Source organism: Peromyscus leucopus, chromosome 8b (genome assembly GCF_004664715.2).
Source record: "Peromyscus leucopus breed LL Stock chromosome 8b, UCI_PerLeu_2.1, whole genome shotgun sequence".
In the NCBI taxonomy this organism is placed as follows: domain Eukaryota; kingdom Metazoa; phylum Chordata; class Mammalia; order Rodentia; family Cricetidae; genus Peromyscus; species Peromyscus leucopus.
In genome coordinates this window covers 82,267,465-82,282,494 of record NC_051086.1, presented here as the reverse complement: position 1 = coordinate 82,282,494, position 15,030 = coordinate 82,267,465, and the positions used below count along the sequence as shown (strand labels likewise).

Below are 15,030 nucleotides of genomic sequence, written 5' to 3'. Positions count from 1 at the left end.
TCTTCATGTTTTTACCCGTGGCTGCTCTGGGATGGAGCACTGGCCCTGGTGTCTTGCATAGGAAATACAGCCTGTACTCTGGGGCAGAGAAAGTATACTAGACAGGAGCAAAGGAAGGACCTTTTACAGGTATTTACTGAGCCCCAGGATGTACCAACTCCTCTCGGGGTGTTTGAGCTCAGTCAGCCAATAAGATCAAAATCCTAGCCTTTGAGAAGCTTACATGGATTAATAAATTAAAGGGAAATACAATTATAAATGTCATTCACATGTGACTATATATTATTGTAGGATGGCTGCATATTATGACCCCTGTCCGACCTTGAAAATACAGGTGCCCTGGTTCCACTCGCAACCATTTAAGTAAGAATGTCTTAGCTGGAGCGGAGTTGCTCTTACTTTAGACCACCTATAATGACATGGGTGAACTAAACTATTGTGTAAACACAATAGGGAAAGTGTCACTTGATTTGACATATTTGGGAATAAAGAGTTGAATTCATAAATACAGAGCAGAATGGTGATCACAGGGGCTAAGTGGCAGGGTAAGACTTGGGAGATTTTGACAAAAACCCATACAGTTTCAACAAAAAGGGAGAAGTGAGTTCAAAGGATCTCAGAACATGGTACTACAGTCAGTAACAGTGTACCATACTCTTGAAAATACCATCTAGTAGGTTACCACAATAACAAGTATGTGAGGTAATACACATGCATATGTTGATTAGCTCAACGGAGTCAATCACAGTGTAGCTATGTTTCAAAACATAATGTCTCATATTATAGGTGGTAAATATGTGTTCATTTACCAGTTGAATGATAAAGCTCATGACAGAGCTCAGATACACAGAGTGTAGAGACACAGATCTGTCAGCAACTACAAACATTTAGGAATAAAAAGCCCTAAATTGTAGGAAGTAGTCAGAGACAAATAAAGAGAAACAGACTGCACACTCATCTAAAATACTACATATTCCACAGTCACAAACTTCTGATTTCAGTTCTGAGCTCATAAATTGCAAGAGAGATGAAAGAGCCAGTTCTTCCCGAGTGACTCTGCTCATTGTCTTCCTGTAAATGGACATGTTCTGGAGACAAGGGTGATGCATTTGAAGGACATATTTTTAAAATCTCAAATTTAAATTAATTATTAATTAATCAAAATTTTTATCAAATAATTAGTTAATTGTATATAAAATATGATCAATAAATGAGATTACAAGCATTCTATTAAGTCTTATTGTGGAACTACTTACTTGGTAAAACCTTTTCAAAGTAAAATGTCAATATCAGGTAGAAGACACTATCAAAGAACAACATGAAAATTGTGGCAATGATTAGATTTGGGTTGCCTGGTGGGTTTGCATTAGAATTCACATCATAATCCAAGTGTAAGAGCTGGAAATTAAAAATAACCCAGTAAGTCAAAGGCAAATAATCACCTTTTTTAAATAGCTCAGCTATTTCATGAACTGTAACTGTTATCTTTTACCAGGTCCCTGAAAGACAAACTTAAATCACTTGACTGCCAAGACTACAGATTTTGACTGGAAGACAAAGAAATGTAAAAACTATGATGCAACTTATCAATCGTGTTTAGTACAGTGAATGTGTGTTCCAAATGAGACACACATTAAGTAGAAAGAGAACTTAGCAAAAGTGTGATAGTCACAGAAGGGCTTGCTAATTGGAAAAAGGGACAAGAAAAGACCTTCTGGGAGATGCTGTCTGACAGTAAAAAATTAATGATAATGCATTTCATGTTTAAACAAAGACTGTAGGAAAATTGACGGAAGGGGTTGGATAGTTGCCTGAGGGGTCAAGAGCACTCTCAAAAAAACAAAACAAAAAAAAAAAAGCACTTGATGCTCTTGCAGAGGATTCATGTTCTGTTTCTAGCACCCACACTGAGTGGCTCACAACCACCTGTAACTTTAGCTCCAGAATATCTGATACCCTCTTCTGGCCTCTGCAGGTACCTGCACACAGGTGAGCATGTGTATACAGAGAGAGAGAGAGAGAGAGAGAGAGAGAGAGAGAGAGAGAGAGAGAGAGAGAGAAAATAAAAATAAATTTTTAGTAAAAGAAAAAATGGACTGATCCATAATTTTCAAGAGAATCAGCATTACATATCATATATATTATATAGTTACAGTTATTCTTATCATCACATCATAATGGAGATTAAATAATTCCATATCTGAGGGAAAGAGTTGGTCTGTTCAGCTTAAGAACTAAGTAGAGAAGGAGAATAAAAAAATCCTTGAGGATCAAAAAGGAGTTTCCCAGTCAATGGTTAAGCATCATTTTTATTTTATTTTGCTTTGTGTTATTGCCTCAGAATTAAACCACATATCCTTTTAAAATTAAATAAGATGGCTAACTGGAGTACATCAGTTCAAACTCAATTTATAACATAAATTTTGGAAAGTGACAAAACATTATACACTACATTAAAGAACTATGAATCCATTTGTCTTTTTTGACATATAAAAGAATTTATTTTCCAGGAGAAAATGACTTCTGGCTTTTAGGGTTCTTCTCTGAAATCTCACAAGTATATTCCATTGAACTACAGTGCTCAAAAGGCTACATGTAGAAATGACTATATACTATAGAGTTCCAGGGAGGAAAGATATTTCAGAAATATCATTAATAAGCTAACTGGCTTCCCACTCACCTGGGCCATTCCAAGCATAAAGGCAAAGGGGCTGAGCAAACTTAGAACCCACTCCAAGGACACAGGAAGGTATCTGTACAATGCTGTGAATCCCAGACTTCCGGAGAAGACAGTGAGAAAGAACACCACAAAGTCGGTGAGGAAAAACTTCCTTAGTAAGACACTCATTAAGAAAGACAAAGAGATCTACAACAAGAGAAGACTCAGTTGATGTATGTTTATCTAAGAGTTATTACTATAACAAAACAAATGATTTCTTATATAGTATTACAGTTTTCTCTACAAATTTTACAGAAAATTAGAACTATCAAGAACTATAGATCAATATTATTTATCTACAGATTGTCTCATGCAAATAAAAAATAGGAATACACAGAAATTGCCTAATTGGTTCCAACTTTGTTTCTTAGACTGAAAACTAGACACAGAGAGATTTTATTCACCAACTCACCAAAGATAAGCCATAGAAGAAAAAGAGGCTGAAGATCGTCATGAATCCAGTCAAAATGACAAATTGAACCAACTTTATAGTAAATGCCAAGAGAAGGGCCACAATGAGGACAATGACACCATAGAGCAAACCCCAGGACAGCCTTATATAAAAACAAAATTCTATTAGTATTTCATAGTTAGATGGAAAAGAGTCACTACTGTGGCTATTTATATTACTCTTCTTTCAGCCCCATACTCACTCAACAGACTTCATAGGATTTTCTCTAGAATATATAAGAAGAATAGAGTAATTTTGGGATGTAAATAAACTTACATAGAATTAATACAAAGATTCAAGATGAATCTCCTGAATATTGACAGTCTTTTCCATCTTTCAGGTGTGAATATACATGTATCTTGCTGAATTTCAATCCTTTAATATAACTAAGTTAAAGTCTTTTTATTCCACATAAAGGTACTCTGATCTAATTTTTTTTTCATGCCTTTATTATGGAAGCAAGAATGCCTAATTCTATACTTCCCTCTTCTCCCTAATGTGCTTACAATAAAGTTCCTTTTTCTCCTTATAGGAACACTAACTGTTCTATACACTTTGACATCAGTCAGATATTGTTTGAGATAGCATGATTTGAGGGTTTATATTATTATTATTATTATTATTATTATTATTATTATTATTGAACTATAATGTCTTTCCTTTGTCCATTTTCCTTTTCTTCACTAATACTTTCTGACAAATTACAGTCTTAAAGTGTTTATAGCAAATGCTGATAAGGTATACAGGGAACCAGCTTGGTAGGTAAAGTGCTGGGCAATGCAAGCATGAAGACTTGAGTCTGATTCCCAGAACCTACAAAACATAACGAAACAAAACAAATGAAAACAAAAATAAACAACTGTGCACAGCAGTGAATGCTTGTAATCTTAGAACTGGGGGAAAGGAGACAGGTAGATGCCAATAGATCACAGATAGAGCTCTAGTTATCCAATCAAATCTAACCAAAGAATCTTAGGCCAATAAAAGAGTCAGTCAGATGGACAATAACTGAGGAACCTCACTATAGGTTGACCTCTGGCCACCACACATGCATACATATGTGTGCATACACAAGAACACACACATACTATCACATGAAGCTTAGTGACCAGTAAAAAATACTGTGTGAATGTATTATTATAGTCATAAGAAATTAATGAGTTTTATTATTTTTGTTAGATAATTCCTATAGCATTTCCTACTTTATCTACATTATTATTTACTGATTTACAGCTTATGGTATGCCCATAATTGCTAGTTATTATTTAACTAATGTATTTATACTAGGGTTCACTAATAAATGAGAGCATATTTAAATGAGGGTTCACTCTGTATTGCACAGTGGAAATGATTGTCAACAAATGGGTACTGTCTTATGTCTATAGCTCCAGTAGCTGTTATTATTTCTCCCAATTTAACAAAACAGAATCCTACAAAAAAGATATGATTCATTTACTTCCTCTGATCTCAGAGACAGATGGATATTAACTTGTAGGAGCTTGATAAGATGAATGCTTCCTGCTACCTGATTATACATGTAATTCCTATTCATGCAATATAAATTAATTTTGTCAGGCCAAGAATATAAATCTTAAGTTATATCTTTATCTCAACTACCTACCATTTCCTGATCATTCTAAAAAAAATAAAATAAAACAAAACCCATGTAAATATAGATCCCAACTTGAAAATAAGCTAACTGTAGACCTTAAAATAGCCAGTAATTTCTAGGAGTACAGATAGAGAGAGAGAGACTAAAGTTGAACAAATGGAACGTAGAACAGATTTGGGAGAGTAAAGCTATAATCCATGATACTGGGGATGTAGACATAAGACAGTACCCATTTGTTGACAATCATTTCACTGTGCAACACAGAGTGAGCCCCAGTTTAAATATGCTCTTTAGTAACTAACAACTACTGTTTTATTAATTATGATAAATATACAACATTTATGCACATGACTAACAAGGGAAAGTCCACAGGAAGGAGTGAGCTGCCTCTACTTTCTGCTCAAGAAATAAAGACTATTATTTTTAAAAAGTATGAATTAAATAATCCTTTTTCCATGGCATGATTCTGATATATCCATTGATCAAGGGACACTATGTCACTTTATGGTAATTAAAGAGCAGAAACTTGGGTTTTCAACTTGAAGTTTTATGCTATTTCATACAGAGATCATAACTGCCAAAACACATGTTAACATTTAGCATCTGCTGATCACCAAATACTTTTCAAAGTGTAGGCTAGGGGCCAGAAATATGGCTCAGTGGTTAAGAGCACTGACTGTTCTTGTAGATGACTCAGTTTTGATTCCCACATCCACATGGTTACTCAGAAATATCTGTAATCTATCATCAAACATGTAGGCACCAGGCACACATGCCATGCACAGACATGTGTGGAGGCAGGCAAAACACCCATGCACATAAAATAAGAAAAATATTTTTTAAAAAAGAATAAGCACAGTTAATCATGTCAACAACCATCCAAGGATGATACGGTTGGATATATCCCCTACTTTTGCAGAGGCAGAAACTGAGGCTCGCTGATTTATGCAGTTTTCCTGTGATAACACAACCTGTGAGGGGCAAGTGAGACGTAAGTAAACACTGATACTATTTTCTTGCTTCTCTGTTTCTCTTGGTTAAAGCTACTGCTTGAGGAGCTTAACATTTAATATATTCAGCTCCATAGTGGATTTTTCTGTAATGCTTTTAGCATAACACCCCATTTAAGTGATCAAATAAATTGCTTGTTGATCCAACAACAACAAACATCTCTAAAGCAAGCATTTTATCAAATATTAGAAGTTCTAAGTTCTCATGGATCTGAAAACAGGAGACATTGGCTGCGCAATATCTGAAATGTCATTCAGCGGCAAATATGTAATTCATTGCTCAATTCAGAGTTAAGTGTGGTGAAGTTCATCCTTTTTCTGTGCAGTATTACACCAGGGAGAGCCCACGTAATTCAGAGGAAATGAAAGCAAGAAAGATTTACGTTTTAATAATGATGGAGAGTTTGGAAGGGTTGTTGTTTTGTTTGAAAGAGTGTCATGTACCCAAGGTTGACCTTGAACTCCATATATGGCCAATGATGATCTTGAACTTCTGTTTCTTCTACATCTCCCTCCCAAGAGCTGAGATTATAGATGTGTACCACCACACTCAGTAAATATAGTGCTGTGGATCAAAGGCAAGGCTTTATACGTGCAAGGCAAGCACTCTGCCAGCTGAAATACATCCCCTCTGTCAATGGTGTTTTCTCCCTAGAGACTCACTTTCTGAGCCCCTCCATTGACTCACCAGAAAGCAGAATCTTGAAGACCCATCACTGTCATCAAGCCCTTCATCTTTTTCCTTTCTCTTGTAACACCAGCTGAGATATAGTAGATGAGTGGGGAAAAACAAATAATACATAAAAAAAGGAAAGAATCAGTCGCTATTCCTCCTTGGGCAATGAAAGGATCTATCTTCATGTATTTTCCGGTTACTGACATCATCTCTTCCATCACTGAGTGATTTGTTGTGATCTAAACAAAGATATTAGTGAAGAAAACAGGCATAACAATGGTACACAGATGACATCCTGCTTCCCCTGGATGTATGACTGGATCTGATGCTAGCCTGAGTATCTTCTCACATGTTCTGTGGTTATTTAGGTTCTTGAGTCATACCTTTCATCCTGGTCTCCCTACACTACTTAGAATCTTATCAGCTTCATACCAACCAGTGGCTGTTCATTTTTCTTGGAAAAAATTTTTTCTATTATATATCCTATTAAAATGATCTTATATAAATTATATATAAATAATAAAATGATCTTATATAATATTTTATATATATACTATATAAGATCATTTTAATAAGAATTCTTCCATCAAGGCTGGGGATTGTGTGTTTCTTTATAGATAAGAACTCTGTTCATAATTCCATGACAGTACAAGTTTCCTGTTCTAATTATGTGATTACACATCTGGCTTCCTTAGAGTACTGATTCCCTGGAGAAAAGAAAATCTTATTTTGTTGATGCTACTATCTACATTGTTCTACTACAACTGGTAATACAACAGCTTTGGTGAACTTCAGTGGGGAAAAGCGAGTAGATAAATGAATTAGAGTGAAAGAGTAACTGAATAAGTGATAGAACGAAAGAACACAGCTGTCTACTGACACATTCACAGAACTGAACAGAATTGTTTTCCGTCCCACATTTTGCACTCACTTCTATGATGGCTGAATTAATGGCAGCCTGAAGAGCCACGAACCCATCTGTCCAGAAGCGTGAAACATCACAAATAATATCATCTTCATATGCAGAACAATGAGCTTTGAGAACAAAGAAAAGAATATGAGTATGGGGTGTGAGCCTAATTATTGCAAGCAGAGAATTTTACAATCTCCTCCCATACCAAAAACACATCTGTTGCCTCGAAATCCATAAAATCTCAAATGTATAATTACTAGTAATTGGCAAAGTGAGAATACAAAGCCATTACAGTAGAAAGTGTTCTTTGTTTCTACATTTTCTAAGTCAATACCTTTCTCATATTTTCTTCCATTTCTCTATTGTTCATATTTTGAGCTTTTACTTCCTGCTTTTGTATTTATTATTATTATTATTATTATTATTATCAAGAAGTTTGGCTTGGGAGAATTAAATTTATAACCTTATACTTGCTAGGCAAGCATTATACCAGTGAGTTATACTCCCAACCTTTGTATTAGTGATTTAAAATAACTTTTAAGATTATCAAAAGGTAGTACTGTAGTCTAAAATAAGACCAAGACCCCACTGCAATCAAGTATTTTCTAGTGAGATAATTGAATATTATAAAATAATGGGTAAATGGAGCTCATAATAAGATAATAATTAGGTAGTCTTTTGAAGAAAAGTTATTTTGAAAATGAAAAGTCAAAATTATTACTCCACTGAAATTTTATTTACAATTTATTAAAGATAAGCCATCATTAAATTAGAAAATTTCTTCTACACTATATTAACTTTAAGTGAGAAGGGCATATGTAGACTTTAAAATGGCATAAATACAAGCAGAAGAAATATCTGGACATTAACTCACACATCTTAAGAAGTAAAATCTAATCAGAAGAAAAAACCCACAGAATCAGCTAACCAGAGCACGTAAGGACTCACAGACTGAAGTGGCAATCAGGGAGCCTGTGTGGGTCTGAGCTAAGTCCTCTGTATGTTATGGTACAGCTTGGTGTTTTTGTGGAACTGCTAACAGTGGGCGTAAGGGTGTCTCTGACTCTTTTGCCTGCTTTAAGGACCCTTTTACTCCTACTGGGTTGGCTTGTCCAGCCTTGAGATGAGGGTATGTGCCTAATCTTATTGTAATTGGTTATGTCATGTTTGGTTGATATCCCTGGGAGGTCTGCCCTTTTCTGAAGGGAAACAGAAGGAGTGGATCTATGGGAGAGGGGAGTTGAGGAGAGGAACTGTGAGGAGAGGAAGGAGGGGGATGTAATATATGAGAGAAGAATAGAAAATAAATAAATAAACAAAGAAGAAGTGAAGACTAGAAAGACAAAATTCCCCGTTTCTTCTGTGGTCTTATTCTACCGATAAAATCTATCATCATCCTATGACAACGACTTCCCTAAACTGTATGGCCATTTATAGATTTCTAAAAAGATGTCTATATTCCTAAGCAATACTTACTAAGTACTTTAAAAATTATGCAAATCTTACCACATAGTTTTATAAGCTAATAATGTCTTTTTTATTTTCAGAATCATATTTTTGGTCCCTTTGATCTGATGTGAAAATAAGATTCCTTTTCATTAATAGAATTATTGTGGTCCTTTTTTTTTTTTTTTTTTTTTTTTTGGTTTTTCGAGACAGGGTTTCTCTGTGTAGCTTTGCGCCTTTCCTAGGACTCACTTGGTAGCCCAGGCTGGCCTCAAACACACAGAGATCTGCCTGGCTCTGCCTCCCGAGTGCTGGGATTAAAGGCGTGCGCCACCACCGCCCGGCTATTGTGGTCCTTTTTAAAGCATTTCATAAAAGGTTTTCTCTTCTTATTTAGAGACTCTTCCTCTTCATATTATAATAATATAATTACAATTATTGAACATATTTCAATTTTTTCTTTTATAAGCAATTGTTGACAGTACCTCTGGGGTGTCCTAGTGGTATACTGTTTTTCTTTTTATGAGTCACAGCTGTTTTTGCAGTCTTATGTTTCATCATTTATTTTCTGTATGTCTGACTATCAAATGCTTTTTCTCCTATGAACTCTTGTATATAGCATCTTGTTAGCAATTGTGAACTGAGATTTCCTACTCAGAAATACATCTTTGTGCTCTGGGTTGGTATGAGAACATTCCAGACAAGTTTGATAATGCCTTCAATTTATGTAACTGATGCACTCCTATTTTTCACTTGACTGTTATTTCTACTTGAAGGTTTGAAGTTGAAGTCTTTTAAAAGACATAATATTGCCCAGAACCCAAAAGAAAGAAGTTTCCTTGTTCCATTCTTTTTTTCTGCTACAAGATGATTCCTCCTCCACTCTTCCCATTGATGAAAGGCACATCTTTCGTTGCTGTTGTTTGTTTTGATTTTAGTTTTGAATAAAGGGTCTCATTCTGTTACCTAAGCTGGCCTAAAACTTGGTAGGTATTGCAGGCTGGCTTTGACTTTACAATCATCCTCTCATCTCTAGTGCTAGAATTTCAGATGGAAGTCATTACATTTGGTTTGAAGGATACATCTTTCTGAAAGTTCCAGCCTGATAACATAGCTCCAACTGAGGCAAGCTTGACACCATCTGATTTATCCTAAATTTGCCATTGAAGCTCAAGCTTCTTGTTGGGGAAAAAAAAAAAACCGTTAGACCCATATGTCATCAGGAAACATAAACACAACACACTGATGTTTAGCAATCACTTTCACTACTGGCTGCTGTGATTTTCTTTTTCATGTGATTTTAGTTTAGGATGAATATATGTGCGCACTTGTGCGTGTATGTGTGGGCAACATTTCTTGTTTGTCTAATTTTATTTACTTCTAGAAGTCGACTTTACCTTTGTTATAGTAGGAGGTAGGATGTATGAGTTAATATGTATGCTCATGTGTGCACATGTGTGAGACGGTCAGAGGTCAGCCCCGAGTGTTGTTTACAGGAGCAATCCACCATGTCTTTTGAGACAGGGTCTCTCACTAGGACCTTGGACTCACTAAATGGGGCAGCCTGGCTTTCTGGGGAGCCATCTCCGACTGCTTCTCCAGCACTACAATCACAAGCATGCACCACCACACCATGAGTTTTACATGTGTTCTAGGCATCAAACTACCATCCTCACACTTGCACAGCAAGTATGTTACTAACTAAGCTATCTCTTCAGTTCCCTGCCTTTGTTGTTAAAACTTATTAATTTGCATTAATTAATATCCTGTTCAAGTTTACTTTCTCTTGCTGTGATATAACCAATAAAGCTTACCAAAAGTAACTAGGGAATTAAGGGGTTTATTTTAGTTTATAGGTTATAGTATATCATTAAGGGAAGCCAAGGCAGGATCATGAAGCAGAGATCACTGAGAAATGCTGCTTACTAGCTTGCTTCCCCTTGCTTGTTCAGTTACATTTATTTATAACCTAGGTTCACCTCCCTAGGGATGGGATCACCAACAGTGGACAAGATGCTCCTACATCCATTAGCAGCTAAGAAAATGTGATACAGACATGCCCACAGGCCAATGCAAGGGGAGCAATTCTTCAGTTGAGTTCCCCTTTCCCAAGTTGTCCAGTTAACAACAAAACTAGGCAGAACATATCCCTACATTCTCCTATAACATTGGAGGAATGGAAAGCCATCCAGTTTGGGAGCTTCATAGTTACCTGTGTGGTCCTTATGCTCCTTCATGGTTGGAATCCTTATTCCTTCATGGAATTTCAAATGATAGGAGTAAGTGCTGGTAAATATGACCCTCACTACATCATTGTAACGGTTTGAAATGAGTTCTGTCATATTTTCTTCATCTGAAAAAGCCAATATTTCTTTTCCTGGAATTTCAAGAAAAAGATTACTACTACAAGTAAATTCCTATAAGCAATACCTATGAGAAGCTGCATTAATTACTTTTCTGTTGCTGTGATAAAACACCATGACCAAAGTCAATTAAAGGAAAAGGGAGTTGATTTTAGCTTATGGTTCCAAAGTGATAAGAGTGCATCTTGAAAAATTGGAGGAAATCAATAAATACCTTAAATAATGCCAAGAATGCCACGGATAAAACAAACAGATGAAGGAAACTATTCAAGACCTGGAAATCAAGATAGAAGCAATAAAGAAAACACAAACTGAGGGAATTCTGGAAATGGAAAATCTGGTTAAAGAAACATGAACTACAGATGCAAGCATCACCAACATAATGCAAGAGATGGAAGAGAGAATCTCAGGCATTGAAGATACAATAGAAGAAATGAATTTATCAGTCAAAGAAAATGTTAAATCTAAAAATCTCCTAACACAAAACATCCAATAAATCTGAAACAATATTAAAAGTCCAAACCTAAGAATAATAGGAATAGGAGACAGAGAAGAATCCCAGCTCAAAAACCCAGAAAATATATTTAACAAAATCATAGAAGAAAATTTTCCTAACCTAAAGAATGACATGCCTTAAAAGGTACAAGAAGCTTACAGACCACCAAACAGATTGGATCCAAAAAGGAAGTCCTTGCATCGAATAATAATCAAAACATCAAAACATACAGGATAAAGAAAAAATATTAAAAGTTGCAGGGGAAAAGCCCAAGTAATATATAAAGGCATACCTACTAAAATCACACCCCAAACTTCTCAACAGAAACTACAAAGTCAGAGGGGTCTGGACAGACATCTTGAAGACTCTAAGAGACCACAGATGCCAGCCCAGACTACTATACTCAGCAAAACTTTCAATAACCATAGATGGAGAAAACAAGGTATTTCATGACAAAGTCAAATTTAAACTATTTATATCCACAAATGCAGCCCTACAGAAGGTGCTAGAAGGAAAATTTCAACTCAAGGGAGTTAACTACACCCACAAAAACACAAGAAATAGTTAATCTCACACCAGCAAAATCCAAAGAAGACACACACACACACACACACACACACACACACACACACACACTACCACCACTACCACTACCAAAATAACAGTGATTAACAACCACTGGTAGTTAATATCCCTCAACGTCTATGGATTAAATTTGAAAATAAATTGACACAGGCTAACAGAATGGATATAAAAAGAGTATCCATCATTCAGCTGCATACAAGAAACACACCTCAACAACAAACATAGATATTATCTCAGAGTAAAGGATTGGAAAAAGATTTTCCAAGCAAATAGACCTAAGAAACAAGTTGGTGCAGCTATCTTAGTATCAAACAAAATAGACTTTAAACCAAAATTAAAAGAGTGGAGAAGAAGCATATTTCATAATCATTAAGGGAGAAAAAATCCACCAGGATAACATCTCAATTCTGAACATCTATGCTCCAAATGCAAGGGCATTTGTAAAAGAAATATTACAAAAGCTTAAATCACACATAGAAACCCACACATAAATCGTGGGAGACTTTAACACCCACCCTCACCAATGCACAGGTTGTCCAGACAGAAACTACACAGAGAAATAATGGAATTAATAGACATTATGACTAAAATGGACCTAACAGATGTCTATAGAACATTTCACGCAAACACCAAAGAATATACCTTCTCAGCACCTCATGGAACCTTCCCAAAATTAACCATACTCAGTCACAAAGCTAGTCTCAACAGATACAAGAAACTGAAATAGTCCTCTGTACCTTATCAGACCACCATAGATTAAAGCTAGATTTCAACAACAATAGAAACAACAGAAAGCCTAGAAACTCATGGAAACTGAACAACTCTCTACTGAACTGACACTGGGTCAAGGAGGAAATAAAGAAAGAAATTAGCCGGGCGGTGGTGGCGCACGCCTTTAATCCCAGCACTCGGGAGGCAGAGGCAGGCGGATCTCTGTGAGTTCGAGGCCAGCCTGGTCTACCAAGTGAGTTCCAGGAGAGGCGCAAAGCTACACAAGAGAAACCCTGTCTCGAAAAACCAAAAAAAAAAAAGAAAGAAATTAAAGGCTTCCAAGAATTCAATGAAAATGAAGACACAACATACCCAAACTTATGGGACACAATGAAAGTAAGAGGAAAGTTCATAGCACCAAGGGAGATCTCATATCAGTGATTTAACTGAAAGCATACCTGAAAACTCTAGAACAAACAGAAGCAAACACACCCAAGAGGAACGGATGACAGGAAACAGTCAAACTGAGGGCTGAAATCAATAAAATAGAAACAAAGAGAACAATACAAAGAAACAAAGAGCTGGTTCTTTGAGAAAATCAACTAGATAGACAAACCTTTATCAAAACTAAGTAAAAGGCAGAGAAAGAATATTCAAATCAACAAAATTAGAAATTAAAAGGGGGGGTATAACAGAAATCAAGAAAATCCAAAGAATCATTAGGTCATACTTCAAAAACTTGTACTCCACAAAACTGGAAAATCTAAAAGAAATGGATGATATTTTTCATAGATATCACTTACCAAAATTAAATCAAGATCAGATAAACAATTTAAATAGACCTATAACACCCAAGTAAATAGAAGCAGTCATTAAAAGTCTCCCAACCAAAAAAAGCCTAGATGGTTTTAGCTCAGAATTCTACCAGACTTTCAAAAAAGATCTAACACCAACACACACACACACACACACACACACACACACACACACACACACACACTCCAGAGCTTATCAAGTGAAGTATACATTAACCAGGGTGTGTAACCAAATTAACTAGGAAGACAGATTCCTTCTGATTTAGCAGAAAACTCACCTGTCATGTAGGAGGCCAAAGAGACTCTATTCATTATCCTCTGAGTTGTTTCAGTGACAGGTGTGTACGCAATCAAAAAGGTGGAGTCATTAAACGAGTCAATACGTCCCAGGTCCATATTAGACAGAGATGAAAAATCGTAAATCTTATGGATTTCAGGAAATATAGATAAGTTAAACAGTGTAATTGATGTGTACAGGAATTCCTACAAAGCCAGAGAAAACAGCACAGACTGTAATTTAAACAGATTGTAATTTAAAATAAGTCAAACACAATCAGTTTTGCCATATAGCTATGATTATTGTTGACTAATTTTCCAATTTCTCTGTCTCCTAGGATAGATTTAAAAAAAATTCAGTCTACAGCCATTAAACTTGCCCTATAATTCTCAAGACTTGTTTTTTAAAGATATTATCTTGCTGTATACCCTAAGCTGACTTTGAAGTTGTGATCTTCCTGCTTTAGCCTACCAAGTGTGGGTATAGAGACACCACACCTAGTCTCCTCTAGGGAATTTTGGATGGCAGTGAAATTTCCTGCTCTGTAACGCTGGTGTAAGGAGATGAGTTGAATATAAAAATGGAGCAAAACTCTAAGTAGTAGGCTGTGACAGGGCACAAACTCTCAGCAGCTCGGCCAAGTTTGATTTTGCTATGAGACTCAGTGGATGGAGACAGTTCCAAGACATTGATAAATTAATAATTATTATTGTCTTGGCATTGATATTTTAATAATAATTTCTATTTTGGTCATATTTTTAACTGCAGGGTAGAAAACTCGACAAAGAAAGCAGGGACCTCAGAATACTGTTCTGACTTGATAGGTGTCCATCAAGGGTACCTGTGAGGTACAAAGAGCAATCACTTTAAACGTTTTTTAATTTTCAGAACGTGCATGTGTGTATGTATATGTGTGTGTACATGCACACACACCTGCACACATGCACTCATATGCA

General features: G+C 35.9%; 1 protein-coding gene across 5 annotated transcripts in view; it reads right to left on the bottom strand.

Annotated features, from left to right (window-relative positions):
* LOC114690456 (ATP-binding cassette sub-family A member 8-A-like) overlaps positions 1 to 15,030 on the bottom strand; it is a 70,137-nt gene that overhangs the window by 49,508 nt on the left and 5,599 nt on the right. For 3 of the 5 annotated variants that reach the window (XM_028865274.2, XM_037201318.1, XM_028865273.2), the window contains exons 3-9: positions 14,076 to 14,280; positions 11,040 to 11,204; positions 7,400 to 7,503; positions 6,481 to 6,707; positions 3,132 to 3,273; positions 2,681 to 2,866; positions 1,257 to 1,398 (exon numbers count right to left, since the gene is read on the bottom strand). In XM_028865274.2, the coding sequence (XP_028721107.1) occupies positions 1,257 to 1,398; positions 2,681 to 2,866; positions 3,132 to 3,273; positions 6,481 to 6,707; positions 7,400 to 7,503; positions 11,040 to 11,204; positions 14,076 to 14,280 (1,171 nt within the window). Of the gene's footprint in view, positions 1 to 1,256; positions 1,399 to 2,680; positions 2,867 to 3,131; positions 3,274 to 6,480; positions 6,708 to 7,399; positions 7,504 to 11,039; positions 11,205 to 14,075; positions 14,281 to 14,872; positions 14,916 to 15,030 lie in introns of those variants that run through there. The other 2 variants (XM_028865276.2, XM_037201319.1) reach the window with 2 other exon arrangements.